The sequence below is a fragment of the Pseudophryne corroboree genome, chromosome 2, assembly GCF_028390025.1.
Source record: "Pseudophryne corroboree isolate aPseCor3 chromosome 2, aPseCor3.hap2, whole genome shotgun sequence".
Lineage (NCBI taxonomy): Eukaryota > Metazoa > Chordata > Amphibia > Anura > Myobatrachidae > Pseudophryne > Pseudophryne corroboree.
The window spans coordinates 632,761,064-632,776,430 of record NC_086445.1 but is presented as its reverse complement, the minus strand read 5'-3'; the positions used below and the strand labels follow the sequence as shown (position 1 = coordinate 632,776,430).

At 43.8% G+C, this 15,367-nt stretch overlaps 1 protein-coding gene across 2 annotated transcripts in view; it reads left to right on the top strand.

The window, feature by feature from the left end:
* The window catches only part of DEF6 (DEF6 guanine nucleotide exchange factor), a 299,363-nt gene that overhangs the window by 205,541 nt on the left and 78,455 nt on the right, over positions 1–15,367 (top strand). For both annotated transcript variants that reach the window (XM_063954909.1, XM_063954910.1), the window contains exons 6-8: positions 4,775–4,883; positions 9,293–9,591; positions 12,165–12,331. In XM_063954909.1, the coding sequence (XP_063810979.1) occupies positions 4,775–4,883; positions 9,293–9,591; positions 12,165–12,331 (575 nt within the window). The remainder of the gene's footprint in view (positions 1–4,774; positions 4,884–9,292; positions 9,592–12,164; positions 12,332–15,367) is intronic.

The window sequence follows — 15,367 nt, the reverse complement described above, 5'->3', positions numbered from 1 at the left end:
GATCCACTCCACACCCCGATGTTTCCCTGTGTGCACTTCGCAGAAAAAGTGTTAATGGTCTACCATAACACTGCATATATATATATATTATTATGTGTGTGTGTATATATATATATATATATATATATATATGTGTGTGTATGTGTGTGTGTGTATATATATATATATATATATATATATATATATATATACCTGTATATGTACATACATACACGTTACATAGGACACATGCGATCAAATGTACAAATAAAACACATATATACATACATATATACATATATGCAGTACATACATTGAACACATACATACATACATACATACATACATACACACAGAATACATACTGTACATATACACACAAACACACTAACTTTTGGAGTCTGCACTGAGGGAAGAGGATGCCTCGGGATGTCTTTGATGGGGGTCTGGGCAGGATAACTTTTCATCATTTGGCCCTACTCCCACATCATAATGCCGCAACTTGCGGGTTGGTGAGGAGGGGGTGGGGCCAATGTGACGTGATTCTATAAGAATCATGTAATTGGCTCTACCACCGACCCGTTGGTGGGGCAGGGCTCCAATCTACACCTGTGGGACCACGGCTAAGTTAAAAATAAGTATTAAAAAAATCATTTGGTCCATGGGGAAGGGGGGAGTGTTTGTTTACTCAGAACCCACCTGTGAGCCAGTGAATTCAATATTTGACAAGTTACCCAATGAATCATCAGTTCAATGGATACTTTGTCCTACCAACGAATGTACCAAGCATTACAGCTATCTTGGAACAAAAGAAATTACAATGGCCAAAATAAGCAGTACATGGACAAGTAATACCTACTGAGTGATTCTAAAATGCAGAAAATTAGAAACTAAAAAACAAAAACAGTACACGCAAAATCATCATATCACAAAATGTAATAACAAAATCCAAGAAACACACAGAATAATCAGTTTCATGTGTTTTTCATCCTCACAATGAAGAGCATGGCAAAGCAATTCATAGAACATGTGATATGCATTAGGGTAAGAAGAAAAAATACAGGAAAAAGATGCACAGAAGCAGCGAAAGAAGCCCTGGAGAGGGAGACTTGTTCCTCATTCTGCCTTTGCCTAAGAATAGATAATATTCTCACTTCAACTAATTTAGAACAATGTTTTCTTTCATATTCACACAATTTATATTGTGCCACCATGTTTAAAATGAGAATGACATAGTAGCAGTCAGTGGTGCAATGGATCTGTTTGCAAGAGTTACCTAAGAACGGATTGGGTTCAGATAGTTTATAAAGGTGCTGATTTTAAATTGGGGCACAGCAATAAAGGAGTAACGTTGCACCTTGGTAAAACCATGTTGCACTGCTGGTTGGGCAGATATCAATTGTGCAGAGTGAGTTAGATTTGGGAGTGGTGTGTCCTAGCTCAAATCGTAATTGCAGTGTAAAAATAAAGCTGTCCAGCATTTGTGGGCTACATACAAAAGCACCCATAATTTACTCTGCATGTAAATATAATAATCATAAATGTGTTTGCACCTTTTGCATTGCAACATGGTTTGTTCTGGTACAAAGTAACTCCTTTTTTGGTTTGCTCCCAAACATATATAGTATAAGCCAGTGGTTCTCAAACTGTGTGCTGTGGCACCTTGGGGTGCCTCAGGACATTTGCAGGGGTGCCTTAGATTGGTGGTCCAGGTGGACAAACAGAAGCAAATCTTGTCCGTCACCACACAGTTGAACCTGAAGGGCCCTACATACTTAGCGATTTCACTGATCGATATGAAGGTTCTCGTTCATTAATGAATATCGGTCAGTGTGTAGGCACCAGCGATGTGCGGCCCCGTGCTCGTTCATCATTGGTGCCAGGGCGCTTGTGCATGCAGGCCAATATGGACAATCTCATCCATATTAGCATGTACGCATATGGACCAGAGTGACGGTGGGAGTGAAGGAACTTCACTCCCCCCGTCACCTCCGGTTCCGGTATGAATGATCGACCATGTATGGTCGACAGTCATTAGGTCGACCACTATTGGTCGACATTGACATGGTCGACATGGACACATGGTCGACACATGAAAATGGTCGACACATGAAAGGTCGACATATGAAAAGGTCGACATGAGTTTTTTACCTTTTTTGGTGTTGTTTTTTGCGTAAAGTGACTGGGAACCCCAATTAGTGCACCGCGTCCCCTCGCATGGCTCGCTTCGCTCGCCATGCTTCGGGCATGGTGCCTTCGCTTCGCTCGGCACACTTTACCGTTCCAATCGTAGTCCATGTGGATCGTAAAGTATAGAAAAGTTCCCCAAAAGAAAAAAAAAAAAGGAAAAAAACTCATGTCGACCTTTTCATGTGTCGACCATTTTCATGTGTCGACCATGTGTCCATGTCGACCATGTCAATGTCGACCAATAGTGGTCGACCCAATGACTGTCGACCATAACATGGTCGACCATGTGAACGGATACCGTCACCTCCCCCCCCCCCCCCCAGCCGCCAGGCCGCCTAATGTGTCTGGCCCTTAAGTATTACATATAAACACAATTTACTCAATTTAATGTTTATTTCTAAAGGGCCCTACACACTAAAAGATTATCTGTCCAATCTGGCTGATTGGAAAGAAAATCTGGCAATGTATGGGAGCAAATGGCAATTCACTATTTGCTCTCAAACATTGGAAAACAGACAAAAATGGACTTCAAGACAAATTGGTTAAGTTTGTTTCATTACACCAATTTATCTGAACTGTTTTTGTCCATTTTCTTGATTTTGGTAGCAAATTGTTGATTGTCATTTGCTCCCAGCCATTGCCAGATTTTCTTTCCAATCTTTCCAATCAGCCAGATTGGACAGATAATCTTTAAGTGTGTAGGGCCTTTAAGTCTCTCAGTAAGAAACTTTTGGCCTACGGGTGCCGTGAAAAAAATTCTGATGGTCTAGTGCACCGTGATAAAAAAAAGTTTGGGAACCACTGGTATAAGCTATATGTAAATATATGTTTATATTATATAAAAGTATATAAATTAAATGATGCATGATTTATGCCTGCAAACAGAAAGAGGATGCTCATCATAAAAGGATGATGAGATTTAGTAATGTATAAATGTATAATTACTTTCATTACCTCAAAACATGTTCTTTCACTACTTCTGGCTGTATTCATGTGTGATTGATAGGTACTGTATTTGGCAATAGAGTGCAAGATCACGTACAAGTACCTGGCCACAGGGCTTTAACCATTGTTTTGCGACCATCATGTAAAGTGTATTGAGTCATAAAGCAATGCAAGTAGCAACATTTCTTTTTATTGCTTTTTGTTATGTTTGAAGGCTAACCTCAGACCAGTTTCCTAGACAGACAAGGTTTGAGGTCCTATTACTGTTACATGTGTTTCACTTCCCATTGCTTTAATTTACTATTGATACTAAAAAAAGAGAACAATTCCAGAGATAAAAGAATAATTTTTAAAGTGGAATACTTTTGCAAATAAAATAACAAAAGTAATTTAAACGGTCATACATTTAATGACCTACGTACAGGAGGTAAAGTGTCTGGCTGTGTGCTGAAACAGCTAAGGAGAGATGTGAGTCACAACAGTTATTTACTGTAATAATCCGTTCTGATTTAAAATAGTTTTTAATATTTTCGGGGGAATTCAAATGTTTGAAAAGTCGGTTGGGTGTCTGTTTTTCCCTGTCTATTAGATAGGAAAAAGCAGACACCCAACTGACTTTTCAGACATTTGAATTCCCCCCTTTGAATTTTAAAGGTTGCATATAGGATAAACTAGACAGCATCTCAGAAGAAAGATGATTAGGCAATGCTCTACTGAAAAAAACACACCATTGTATACAAAAATTTCAGCCCTGACATTTGGATATCTCAATTGCAGTTTTTAAAGGGAAACAATGAAAATTCACCACAATGTATTTCAGAATATTTATGCCTTCAATTCTATGTGTACAAATATGGCAAAGAAAGTTCTTCCTGGGTGAAGAATCTGTGTGTGAAAATTTAAATACATCTTTACTCGTCCTGTGCATTATGCAGTTTGTATTAATTACATTAAGTGTTCCCCCCTTCAGGATTTTTTGGGGGACAAGGCGCCAGTGCTGCAGGGGCACTTCGGCTTGCGCGAGCATGTAATGAGGACATGGCTGGCCTGAGAGGGGGCGCCACCCCACTGGTGTTACTATTGGGTGCATGCCAAGCTCCTACCCCCAAGCTCTCCCTTGAATGTGAATAGATGCCGCGCACACAGTGGCATCGTGCACCAGGCAGGCTGTTTTAGCAGGGCGCCACAAAAGGAGCAGGGTGCATTTTGCCCTATAAAAATCGGGCAGGATAGCTAAAACAGCCTAGCGTGTACACTATACATGTATGCTATACCATTTCCAGAAGACTCCAGAGTCAGTATATGCAGCATGCCTATATTCTGTATGTAACTTGAGGCTGTATCTGCATCTGATATGCATTTTGTATGCAAAAACAGTCGTAGTCACACACTGAATATAGGCATGCTGCATATCATTGTAAACAGCAGAAGCTGCTCGTGTGTCTTAATACATTACTTTGCATATAAGATGCATTTTCATGGGAAAAATGCAAAAAAGTCGCTCAGCGCTACCGAGTCACAAGGCACTCGCGTTATGTGTAACATGACTTGTTCTGCACTGAGCAAAGATGTAAGAGGACACATCTGTATTTCCCTAGGAATTGGACTGAGTTTACAAATAAACATATAAAATATAATATTTCTTCTCTGTCTAACATAGGTACTCCCTGACAGGGATGGCCGCCGTTGCATGTTCTGTGTCAAAACAGCCACAAAAACCCATGAAATGAGTGCATCTGATACCAAGCAGAGACAAGAATGGGTGACAGGTATGAATGTGTTTAAAATTGGATTCGCAATGGGAATACAGATTTACTGTATTTGTGATGTTGAGACAGTGGTGCTGATTCTTTGAGTCCCATTGAAAAGCGCATGCAGCTAACACTCTGGGCCTGATGTAATGCCGCCCGAGTTCGGTGGCTGTGCGGGATGCCAGACAAACTTTTTTTTAAAGGGGCAATCACTTACAAGGCATGGTTTTGCCTTGAAAGTGATTGCCCCTTTAAAAAACACGTCCAAGTTGGCTGGCATCCCGCACAGCTGCCGAACTCGGGCAGCATTACATCAGGCCCATAGTGTTAGCTTTATGCTTTATCCCTGGTCACCTTGATAACTCAACATATATATTATACACTGTGAGATCAAGGTAGGGGTGCCCTCTCCTGGGCTAGATGTTCACATCCAAACACACAGCAGCTAGAAAACACCAGACCAAGGTTTTCGTGCAATCTAGCCGTAGCTGGGTTTATTGTGCAGTACAGAAAACATAAATATAAATCCTAGCACATCTGGGCTCTAACTAATACCCCTTATTACCCTGTAATTTGCTGAAAATACGGGTCCTTTTTTGTGTGAAACGGTCAACCCGGGTTGAAATTCCCAGGATTTCCACCCAGGAATTTACCAGGGTTGGAGACCCGGGAATTTCGATCCGGGTTAACCCTTTCACACAGACGAAATACCCATTTTGATCAGCAAATTACTGAGTAATTTGCTTGTCTGTGTGAAAGGGGGGGTCAGGCAGGAACTGGCAAAACTACCTGACACTAAAATGGCCGATAAAAGCCAGGCAATTCAGACTTTTCTCTCTGAAAAGGGTATCGCAAACTGGTTCCCTCTCTCAAAAGATGGTAGGACCTAATTCCCCTACCACAAACATAGACAGTGCATCCAATAAGTATTCACAGCACTTCACTTTTTCCACATTTTGTTATGTTATAGCTTTATTCCAAACTGGAATAAATTAATTTTTTCCCTCAAAAATCTTCACATAATACCCCATAATGACAACGTGAAAAAAGTTTTTTGTGATATTTTTGCAAATTTATTAAAAAAATTAAAAACTAAGGAATCACACGTACATAAGTATTCACAGACTTTGCTCAATACTTTGTTGATGCACCTTTGGCAGGAATTACAGCTTCAAGCCTTTTTGAATATGATGCCACAAGCTTGGCACCTGGGCCGGTTTTCTTTGTCCCACAAACTTGGCGCCAGGGTGAAAGTTTCCTTTGGTACCCCCCGCCCCCGAAAGGTAAAACAGAGTTGGTGCGCGCCCAAAAATAGGGGTGTGGCTTCATAGGGAAGGGGCATGATGCTGCCACCACCAGGATTCACTGTAGGGATGGTGTTGGCCTGGTGATGAGCGGTGCCTGGTTTTCTCCAAACATGACGCCTGGCTTTCACTCCAAAGAATTCAATCCTTATCTCATCAGACCAAAGAATTTTGTTTGTCATGGTCTGAGAGTCCTTCAGGTGCATTTTGGCAAACTCCAGGCAGGCTGCCATGTGCTTTTTATTAAGGAGTGGCTTCTGTCTGGCCACTGTACCATACAGGCCTGATTGGTGGATTGCTGCAGAGATGGTTGTCCTTCTGGAAGGTTCTCCTCTCTCCACAGAGGAATGCTGTAGCTCTGACAGAGTGACCATCGGGTTCTTGGTCACCTCCCTGACTAGGGCCCTTCTCTCCCGATTGCTCAGTTTAGACGGTCGGCCAGCTCTAGGAAGAGTCCTGGTGGTTCCGAACTTCTTCCATTCATGGATGATGGAGGCCACTGTGCTCATTGGGACCTTCAAAGCAGCAGATATTTTTCTGTACCCTTCCCCAGATTTGTGCCTCGAGACGATCCTGTCTCAGAGGTCTACACACAATTCTTTTCACTTCATGCTTGGTTTGTGCTCAGACACGCACTGTCAAGTGTGCGACCTTATATAGGGGGTAATTCCAAGTTGATCGCAGCAGGATTTTTTTTTAGCAATTGGGCAAAACCATGTGCACGGCAGGGGAGGCAGATATAACGTGCAGAAAGAGTTAGATTTGGGTGGGTTATTTTGTTTCTGTGCAGGGTAAATACTGGCTGCTTTATTTTTACACTGCAAATTAGATTGCAGATTGAACACACCCCACCCAAATCTAACTCTCTCTGCACATGTTATATCTGCCTCCCCTGCAGTTCACATGGTTTTTCCCAATTGCTAACACAAATCCTACTGCGATCAACTTGGAATTACCCCCATAGACAGGTGTGTGCCTTTCCAAGTCATGTCCAATCAAGTAAATTTACCACAGATGGACTCCAATTAAGCTGAATGAACTTCTCAAGGGTGATGACTGGAAACAGGATGCACCTGAGCTCAATTTTGAGCTTCATGGCAAAGGCTGTGAATACTTTTGTACATGTGATTTCTTAGTTTTTTATTTTTAATAAATTAGCAAAAATCACAATTTTTTTTTCTTCACATAGTCATTATGGGGTATTGTGTGTAGAATTTTGAGGAAAAAATTAATTTATTCCGTTTTGAAATAAGGCTGTAACATAACAAAATGTGTAAAAAAAAATGAAGTGCTGTGAATACTTTTCGGATGTACTGTATGCACAGTACTCACAGACCGTAAATCACAGTGTCTCATAACGAGCCTCTGCTGCCTGTTCCCCCATGTAGTTAGACACTGATAAAAGCCCTGACACACCTTTATTAGCCTCTACAGGTGCAAGTACTAATTAGTACCTCACTGCTATCTTTCATTTGTGTGATGCCATGGGGTGGTTTTGGCTGGGCTCTTTTGGGGGTGGCCCACGCCCCAGACGTGAACCCTTAGAATGTCAGGGACTTAGCCGATGATTTACTTGAACATTGGTGGCCAAATTTATGCTAACAACCTCTTATTTGATGTTTAATTTTAAAATATATTTCAGTTTTGATAAGTAATGTTTGCATAGTGCACCTGCATTTTTTTCTTTCTATGCGAGTACTAATAAGCCTGATTTCAGGCTGAAGACCCAAAATGGGCCTAATAGATGGAGCTCGACCTCTCTCTCCATCCTTACTCCCAGGAACCCATAACCGGCTTTTTACTAAAACCCAAAATCTAACAATGTCTGTTTTGCAGTAACATACATTTTCCTGGGGGGTTAAATTATATAGGTTAGAAAACCTGGGACAAACATATCTCCCATTTATAAATTGACCTACTCTTTTTATCAAAAAATGTCTCTCTCTATCTGTATATACAGATGTGTCCACTTACATCTAGCCTCCCTGCATGTTAAAAAGCCCTTCTAGTCACCCCATTCCGTGCTGTGACTTGGTAGCGCTGAAAATCTTTTTGTGCAACTTTTTCCATTAAAGCGCATCTTATTCGCAAAACGGTGTAATAGGACACACAAGCGCATGCTTATATTCTGAGACCCTGGCTGTATCTGCATACTAATTGCTATACTACAGTTTTTACCTATTCGCATAGCCTCCTAATTTCATAGTGATGAATAGAAGACGTATTCTCTGCAAAAAAAGACGCCCAACGCTAATGGAGTTGCACAGGACTTATCGGCTCACTCATGCCTGGTATCTCCCACTGCTTGGCGTATTGAGGCAAGAAGTATGAGGACACACACACACACACACACACACACACACACACACGTGTGTGTGTGTGTGTGTGTATGTATATATATATATATATATATATATATATACACGCACACACACAAACACACTAACACATATATGTATGTATATGTGTGCGACACACAATGATAGCTAAAATACAACAATAGCAGGGGATTCGCCACACTGCAAACTACACAGTGTTATACCCCAAGTGCAATTTTGTTTGTCACTTCAGTGTGCAATTCCAGGTTTCTTAGCCATGCTTTTCAATCCTCCTGCTTTTGGCAGGCTCACAAAAAAAAAAAATGCAGTCCACAGGGACGTCAGTCCACCTAGGAGTAGTAGTAATTCCTACTGAGCACTGTCCTCAGATGAGAGACAACCTCTACTCCGCATCAATGTCTCTTTAAGCCCATTCCAGGAGGCATACTGTATTACACTACACAAATAAAAGGCATGTTTACACAATAGTAGCTGTGTACTACCCTACCTGGCAACATTTAAGAATTATACAGATGTGGTTGCACTGATCTTATCTGCGAATGGGTCCAGCGTCCGGCACCACCGTGAGTGTAACTAGCTGCGGCATGCTCCAGCCCGTTCGTGGGACAATACTCCCCATGTGATCCTGTGGGCACACCCATGTAGGATGAGCAGGGACACTTCTGTACAATGCATACATATACAGTATGAGACCTATTCTATACATGAATAATGACCCCAACCAATAATACATTATCAGATAAAGTGCCATTCAGATAATAATGTAAAGTCTGTAATACTGCAGCTATCCAGACAGCTATCCGTCTGCAGCAGTCTGGATCTCGTTCTTTGCACCGTGAGCTACAGAGTAGGCGAAGGGAGCAGAGAGAACAGAGGGAACAGCGCAAAGCAGCACGAGAACAAGAGCTGCAGAGGCTAGCAGAACTTCAGAGTGAGAAAGAGAAACAGCAAAAGGAACTAGAGCAACTGAGGGAGGCCCAAAAGAAAGCTGAAGAGGCCATTATAGTAGAACAGCACAGGCACCAGGAGCAGCAGGAGGAGATGCAGAGGCTACTGACGGGACAGCTGCGAGAGGCAGAAGAGGTAAGCAAGGGAATATTGGAAAACTATATAAGCAGAAAAAAACAAATGCTACAATAACAGAATGTATATATAGAAGAAGTAATCTTAACATTTAGCTATTTACGTGGTTTCCAGTACACTAATATGTGAGTAATGCCTATTACCAGTCCAAAGACGAATGTATTGTATAATATAATAAATAAAAAAAATACAAAATATTTCAATTAGATCATGAGTTAGAAATGCAGAGTCACTTTAGTGAATTACCAGGGCTTAGTAGAGCTTGACCTTATACTTCATTATGTCACTATGTTGTGGGTACTTAGAACTGTTTAAGTGGATAAAGACCTCTGTCCCTTTATGTCCCCCAGTCTGCTCTCCCCTCTCCACAGCTCTAATCTCTCCATTATTTAATCTAATATCCTTTACAGTATTGCCCCACCGGTGGCGTATCTATAATGGGTGCAAGGTGTGCGGTGCACACAGGCCTCTTGGTCAAGGAAGGACCACACTGCACACCCTTCACCCATTTCTTGAATACTTACCCTATGTAGTCCTACAGCAGCAGTCTTTCGGTTGCACACTAGAAAAATGGCTGCCGTGCGTGCACACTAGTTTCTGGTACAGCGCTAGGGTCTCCAAGTGACTCTAGTGCTCAGAAACTACTGCATTGCCTGCTAGAGAGGAGGGGGTGCCAGATGGAGATTGCACATGGTCACCCTCTTCTCTTAAAACGTCCCTGTACCCTACATGTACACACCCGCTTGTGTACGTGCTTTTGATCTGTACCTCTGCTTTAACAGCTCTAAACCATCACTTTCCTGTCAAAACTCTGTACCAGGTATTGATATCTGCACACAACACCCCCCACCCCCCCTCTTCCCCCAACACACACCGCTTATTATTTTATTCTTTTAGGTGCCCAGTTAGCAAGAGTCATATTTGAAATGCGATCTAAGCACAGTATTACGAAAAGATCTGGGCATGTATCATACTGCACCCGTAGGGACAGGGGCACCCGCTGACCACACATGTATGACGGACATTGCTGGGGTGGTTTCCGGGGGACCCCTTTGCCGGCTAATTATGCAGTGTTGAGCCTATAGACTTCAGCATGCTATTGCCATCTGCGAGGGACAATCTCTGGAATGCTTTGCATTTTGGAAGATGGTAAATCTGGCAGCATCGCATTCCCCGTAGAACCCTAAAGGGAGTTGTGGCTGCTGATGGGAAAGGAGGGATCGCAGCAGGTATCAAAGATATCTACTGTGGTCCCTCAGAAAAACATTGTGGTGATACTAAATATTTGCGGTTACCCCTTGAAAACGTGTTTTCGGGGAATATGCTGCAAATATTTTTTGATAAATGTTCCCCCTAGACCAGTGGTTCCCAAACTTTTTCGAATCACGGCACCCTAGAGCATCAGAATTTTTTTCACGGCACCTCCAGGCCAAATGCTTCTTATTGAGAAATTTAGAAGGAAATATTTAATGAAGTAAATTGTGTTTATATGTCATCCATAAGTGCAATTGTGTGGTGAGAAACAAGATTTGCTTCTGTTTGTCCACATATGTTATGATTGGCAGCCACCAGCACTGATTTTGCCTATTACATTGACCATAAATAGTTTTAATTGGTCCTAGACCACCAACCAAGGCACCCCTACAAGTGTCCTGAGCAGAGGCGTTTCTAGAGAGGAGGGGACCCGTGTGCAGACTCCGTGTGTGGGCCCCCTCCTCTCCTGTAGCCGTCACCGCTGCGCCATTTTTTCTGAGTCCTGAGCATGCGCTGTAGACTCTGGCACTGTTCCAGAGTCTCTAGTGCTCAGTGCGCTAGAGGCGGCGGTGACAGCTACGGGAGAGGAGGGGGCCCCCACACAGTCACCGATGGATGCCGGAAAGGTGAGTATAGAAGAAATGGGTACAGTGTGGGCCACCTCTGTACTCAGGGGCCCGCGTGCACCGCACACATTATAGATACGCCAGTGGTCCCGAGGCACCACAGGGTGCCTAGACACACAGTTTGGGAACCACTGCCCTAGACTGCTGTTCACTTAACACGAATCTCTCCATCCCGAACACCATTTTTGTTTTTTCTGTATATCTTTTCCTTATGCTATCTTTTTCACCCTCTTTCTGTATGTGCACAGGATATCAAATGATCTCTCACCCTGTCTGACGTCTGTGCTTCTGCCAGACTAATTTGTGTGCCCTGTATCTGCTGACCTTTCGTCCCCATGCTAAGAGCTCTGTTCTCTCCCTGGGGCAGATGTATTAAGCCTGGAGAAGTGATAAAGCAGTGATAAGTGGAAGGTGATAACGCACCAGCCAATTAGCTCCTAACTGTAATTTTTCAAACCCTTAATGATTGGCTGGTGCGTTATCATCTTCCACTTATCACTGCTCAATCACTTCTCCAGGCTTAATACATCTGCCCCAGGGAGAGAACAGAGCTCTTAGCATGGGGATAAACAATACAGTTTATTCCCTTACTTTCTTCCACTCTCATATTCTCCCCAGCTCAGTATCTTTCCCCAACCTACAGTTGCTTTTTCTCCCTACACCTATTGAATTTCTCCAACATTCTTCCCCAAGGCACGTGCATCTATGCAGGCAGAGATGCAGCAGAAAGAGATGGAGGCTTTGCGACAGAAACAGAGGATTCGAGAGCTTGAGCAGTTGCAGGAGCTGCTCCAGGATGCTCTTGCTCAAGAAATTAAAGCGCGTCAAGACGAAGAGGAATACAGACATGCTCAGGCCAAGTAAAGTATTTTTACTGCATAAACCACCTCTGCCTTATAAAAACACACTTTTTTTAAATAAAGAGTTTTTCTCTAACGTCCTAGTGGATGCTGGGGACTCCGTCAGGACCATGGGGAATAGCGGGCTCCGCAGGAGACAGGGCACATCTAAAAAGCTTTTTAGGTCACATGGTGTGTACTGGCTCCTCCCCCCATGACCCTCCTCCAAGCCTCAGTTAGGTTTTTGTGCCCGTCCGAGAAGGGTGCAAACTGGATGGCTCTCTTAAGGAGCTGTTTAGTAAAGTTTTTTTTTAGGTTTCTAATCAGTGATTCCTGCTGGCGACAGGATCACTGCAACGAGGGACTTAGGGGAGAGATCTCCAACTCACCTGCGTGCAGGATGGATTGGGATCTTAGGCTACTGGACACTGAGCTCCAGAGGGAGTCGGAACACAGGTCAGCCTGGGGTTCGTCCCGGAGCCGCGCCGCCGATCCCCCTTACAGACGCTGAAGAAAGACGGCGGAACGGAGGTCCGGAAACAGGCGGCAGAAGACTTCACAGTCTTCAGAGAGGTAGCGCACAGCACTGCAGCTGTGTGCCATTGTTGCTACACGGCTCACTGACACGGTCACGGAGGGTGCAGGGCGCTGCTGGGGGCGCCCTGGGCAGCAATATAAATACCTATTTGGCAAATAAATACATCACATATAGCCATTAAGGCTATATGTATGTATTTAACCCAGGCCAGTTTTCCTAATAACCGGGAGAAAAGCCCGCCGTGAAAGGGGCGGAGCTTATTCTCCTCAGCACTCAGCGCCATTTTCCTGACCAGCTCCGCTGGTGAGGAAGGCTCCCACTCTCCCCTGCACTACAGAAACAGGGTTAAAGAGAAGGGGGGCATAAATTGGCGATATAATTATATATTAAGAGCCCATATATAGAAACAACACCTTCTAGGGTTGTTATATACATTATGGCGCTTTTGGTGTGTGCTGGCAAACTCTCCCTCTGTCTCCCCAAAGGGCTAGTGGGTCCTGTCCTCTATCAGAGCATTCCCTGTATGTGTGTGCTGTAGTTCGGTACGTGTGTGTCGACATGTATGAGGAAAATGTTGGTGAGGAGACGGAGAAAATTGCCTGTAATGGTGATGTCACTCTCTAGGGAGTCGACACCAGAAGATGGCTTACTTATGGAATTACGTGATAATGTCAACACGCTGCAAGCCGGTTGACGACATGAGACAGCCGGCGGACAAATTAGTATCGGTCCAGGCGTCTCAGACACCGTCAGGGGCTTGTAAAAACGCCCATTTACCTCAGTCGGTCGACAGACACTGACACGGACACTGACCCCAGTGTCGACGGTGAAGAAACAAACGTATTTTTCCTTTAGGGCCACAAGTTACATGTTAAGGGCAATGAAAGAGGTGTTACGTATTTCTGATACCACAAGTACCACAAATAAGGGTATTTTGTAGGGTGGGAATAAACTACTTGTAGTTTTGCCTAAATCAGATAAATTAAATGAAGTGTGTGATGATACGTGGGGTTCCTCCGACAGAAAGTTATGGGCGGTATACCCTTTTTCCCGCCAGTAGTAAGGGCGAGTTGGAAAACACACCTTAGGGTGGACAAGGCGCTCACACGCTTATAAAAAACATGGCGTTACCGTTTCCAGATACGGCCGCCCTCAAGGAGCCAGCTGATAGGAAGCTGGAAAATATCATAACAGTATATACACACATACTGGTGTTATACTACGACCAGCAATCGCCTCAGCCTGGATGTGCAGCGCTGAGGGGGCTTGGTCGGATTTCCTGACTGAAAATTTTGATACCCTTGACAGGGACAGGATTTTATTGTCTATAGAGCATTTTAAGGATGCATTTCTATATATGTGTGATGCGCAGAGGCATATTTGCATTCTGGCATCAAGAGTAAATGTGATGTACATATCTGCCAGACGAAGACACGACAGTGGTCAGGTGAGGCAGATTCCTGACGGCATATGGAAGTATTGCCGTATAAAGGGGCGGACCTGGTGGCCATGGCAACAGCTGAAAAATCCACCTTTTGTTACCCCGAGTCACATATTGGCAGAAAAGGACACAGTCTTTTCAGTCTCAGTCCTTTCGTCCCCATACGGGCAGGCGGGCGAAGGCCAGTCATATCTGCCCAGGGGGAGAGGAAAGGGAAGAAGACTGCAGCAAGCAGCTCATTCCCAGGAACAGAAGCTCCTCACGGCTTCTGCCAAGTCCGCAGCATAACGCTGGGGCCGTACAAGCGGACTCAGGTGCGGTAGGGGGTCATCTCAAGAGTTTCAGCAACACTCGCAAGGGAACTCCGGGATCCTACATGTAATATCCCAGGTGTACATTGGAAATTCGAGACGTCTCCCCCTCACACAATTCACAGGCTGTATTCCCAGCAGGTGATAATCAAAGTACCCTTCTTACAACAAGGAAGGGGGTAGTATTCCACACTATATTGTGGTACTGAAGCCAACCGGCTCGGTGAGATCTGAAATATTTGAACACTTACATACAAGCGTTCAAATCAAGATGGAGTCACTCGAAGCAGTGATAGCGAACCAGGAAGAAGGGGACGATATGATGTCACTGGATATCAGGGACGTTTACCTACAGGTCCAAATTTGCCCTTCTCACCAAGGGTACTTCAGGTTCCTGGTACAGAACTGTCACTATCAGTTCAGACGCTGCCGTTTGGATTGTCCACGGCGCCCCGGGTCTTTACCAAGGTAATGGCCGGAATGAGGATTTTTCTTAAAAGAAACATGGACGCTTTCCTGATAAGGGCAAGGTCCAGAGAACAGTTGGAGGTCGGAGTAGCACTATCTTAAGTAGTTCTACGACAGCACGAGTGGATTCTAAATATTCCAAAATCGCAGCTTTTTCCGACGACACGTCTACTGTTCCTAGGGAAGATTCTGGACACAGTCCAGAAAAACGTGTTTCTCCCAGTGGAGAAAACCAGGGAGTTATCCGAGCTAATCGGGATCCTCCTAAAACCAGGAAAAGTGTCAGTGCATCATTGCAC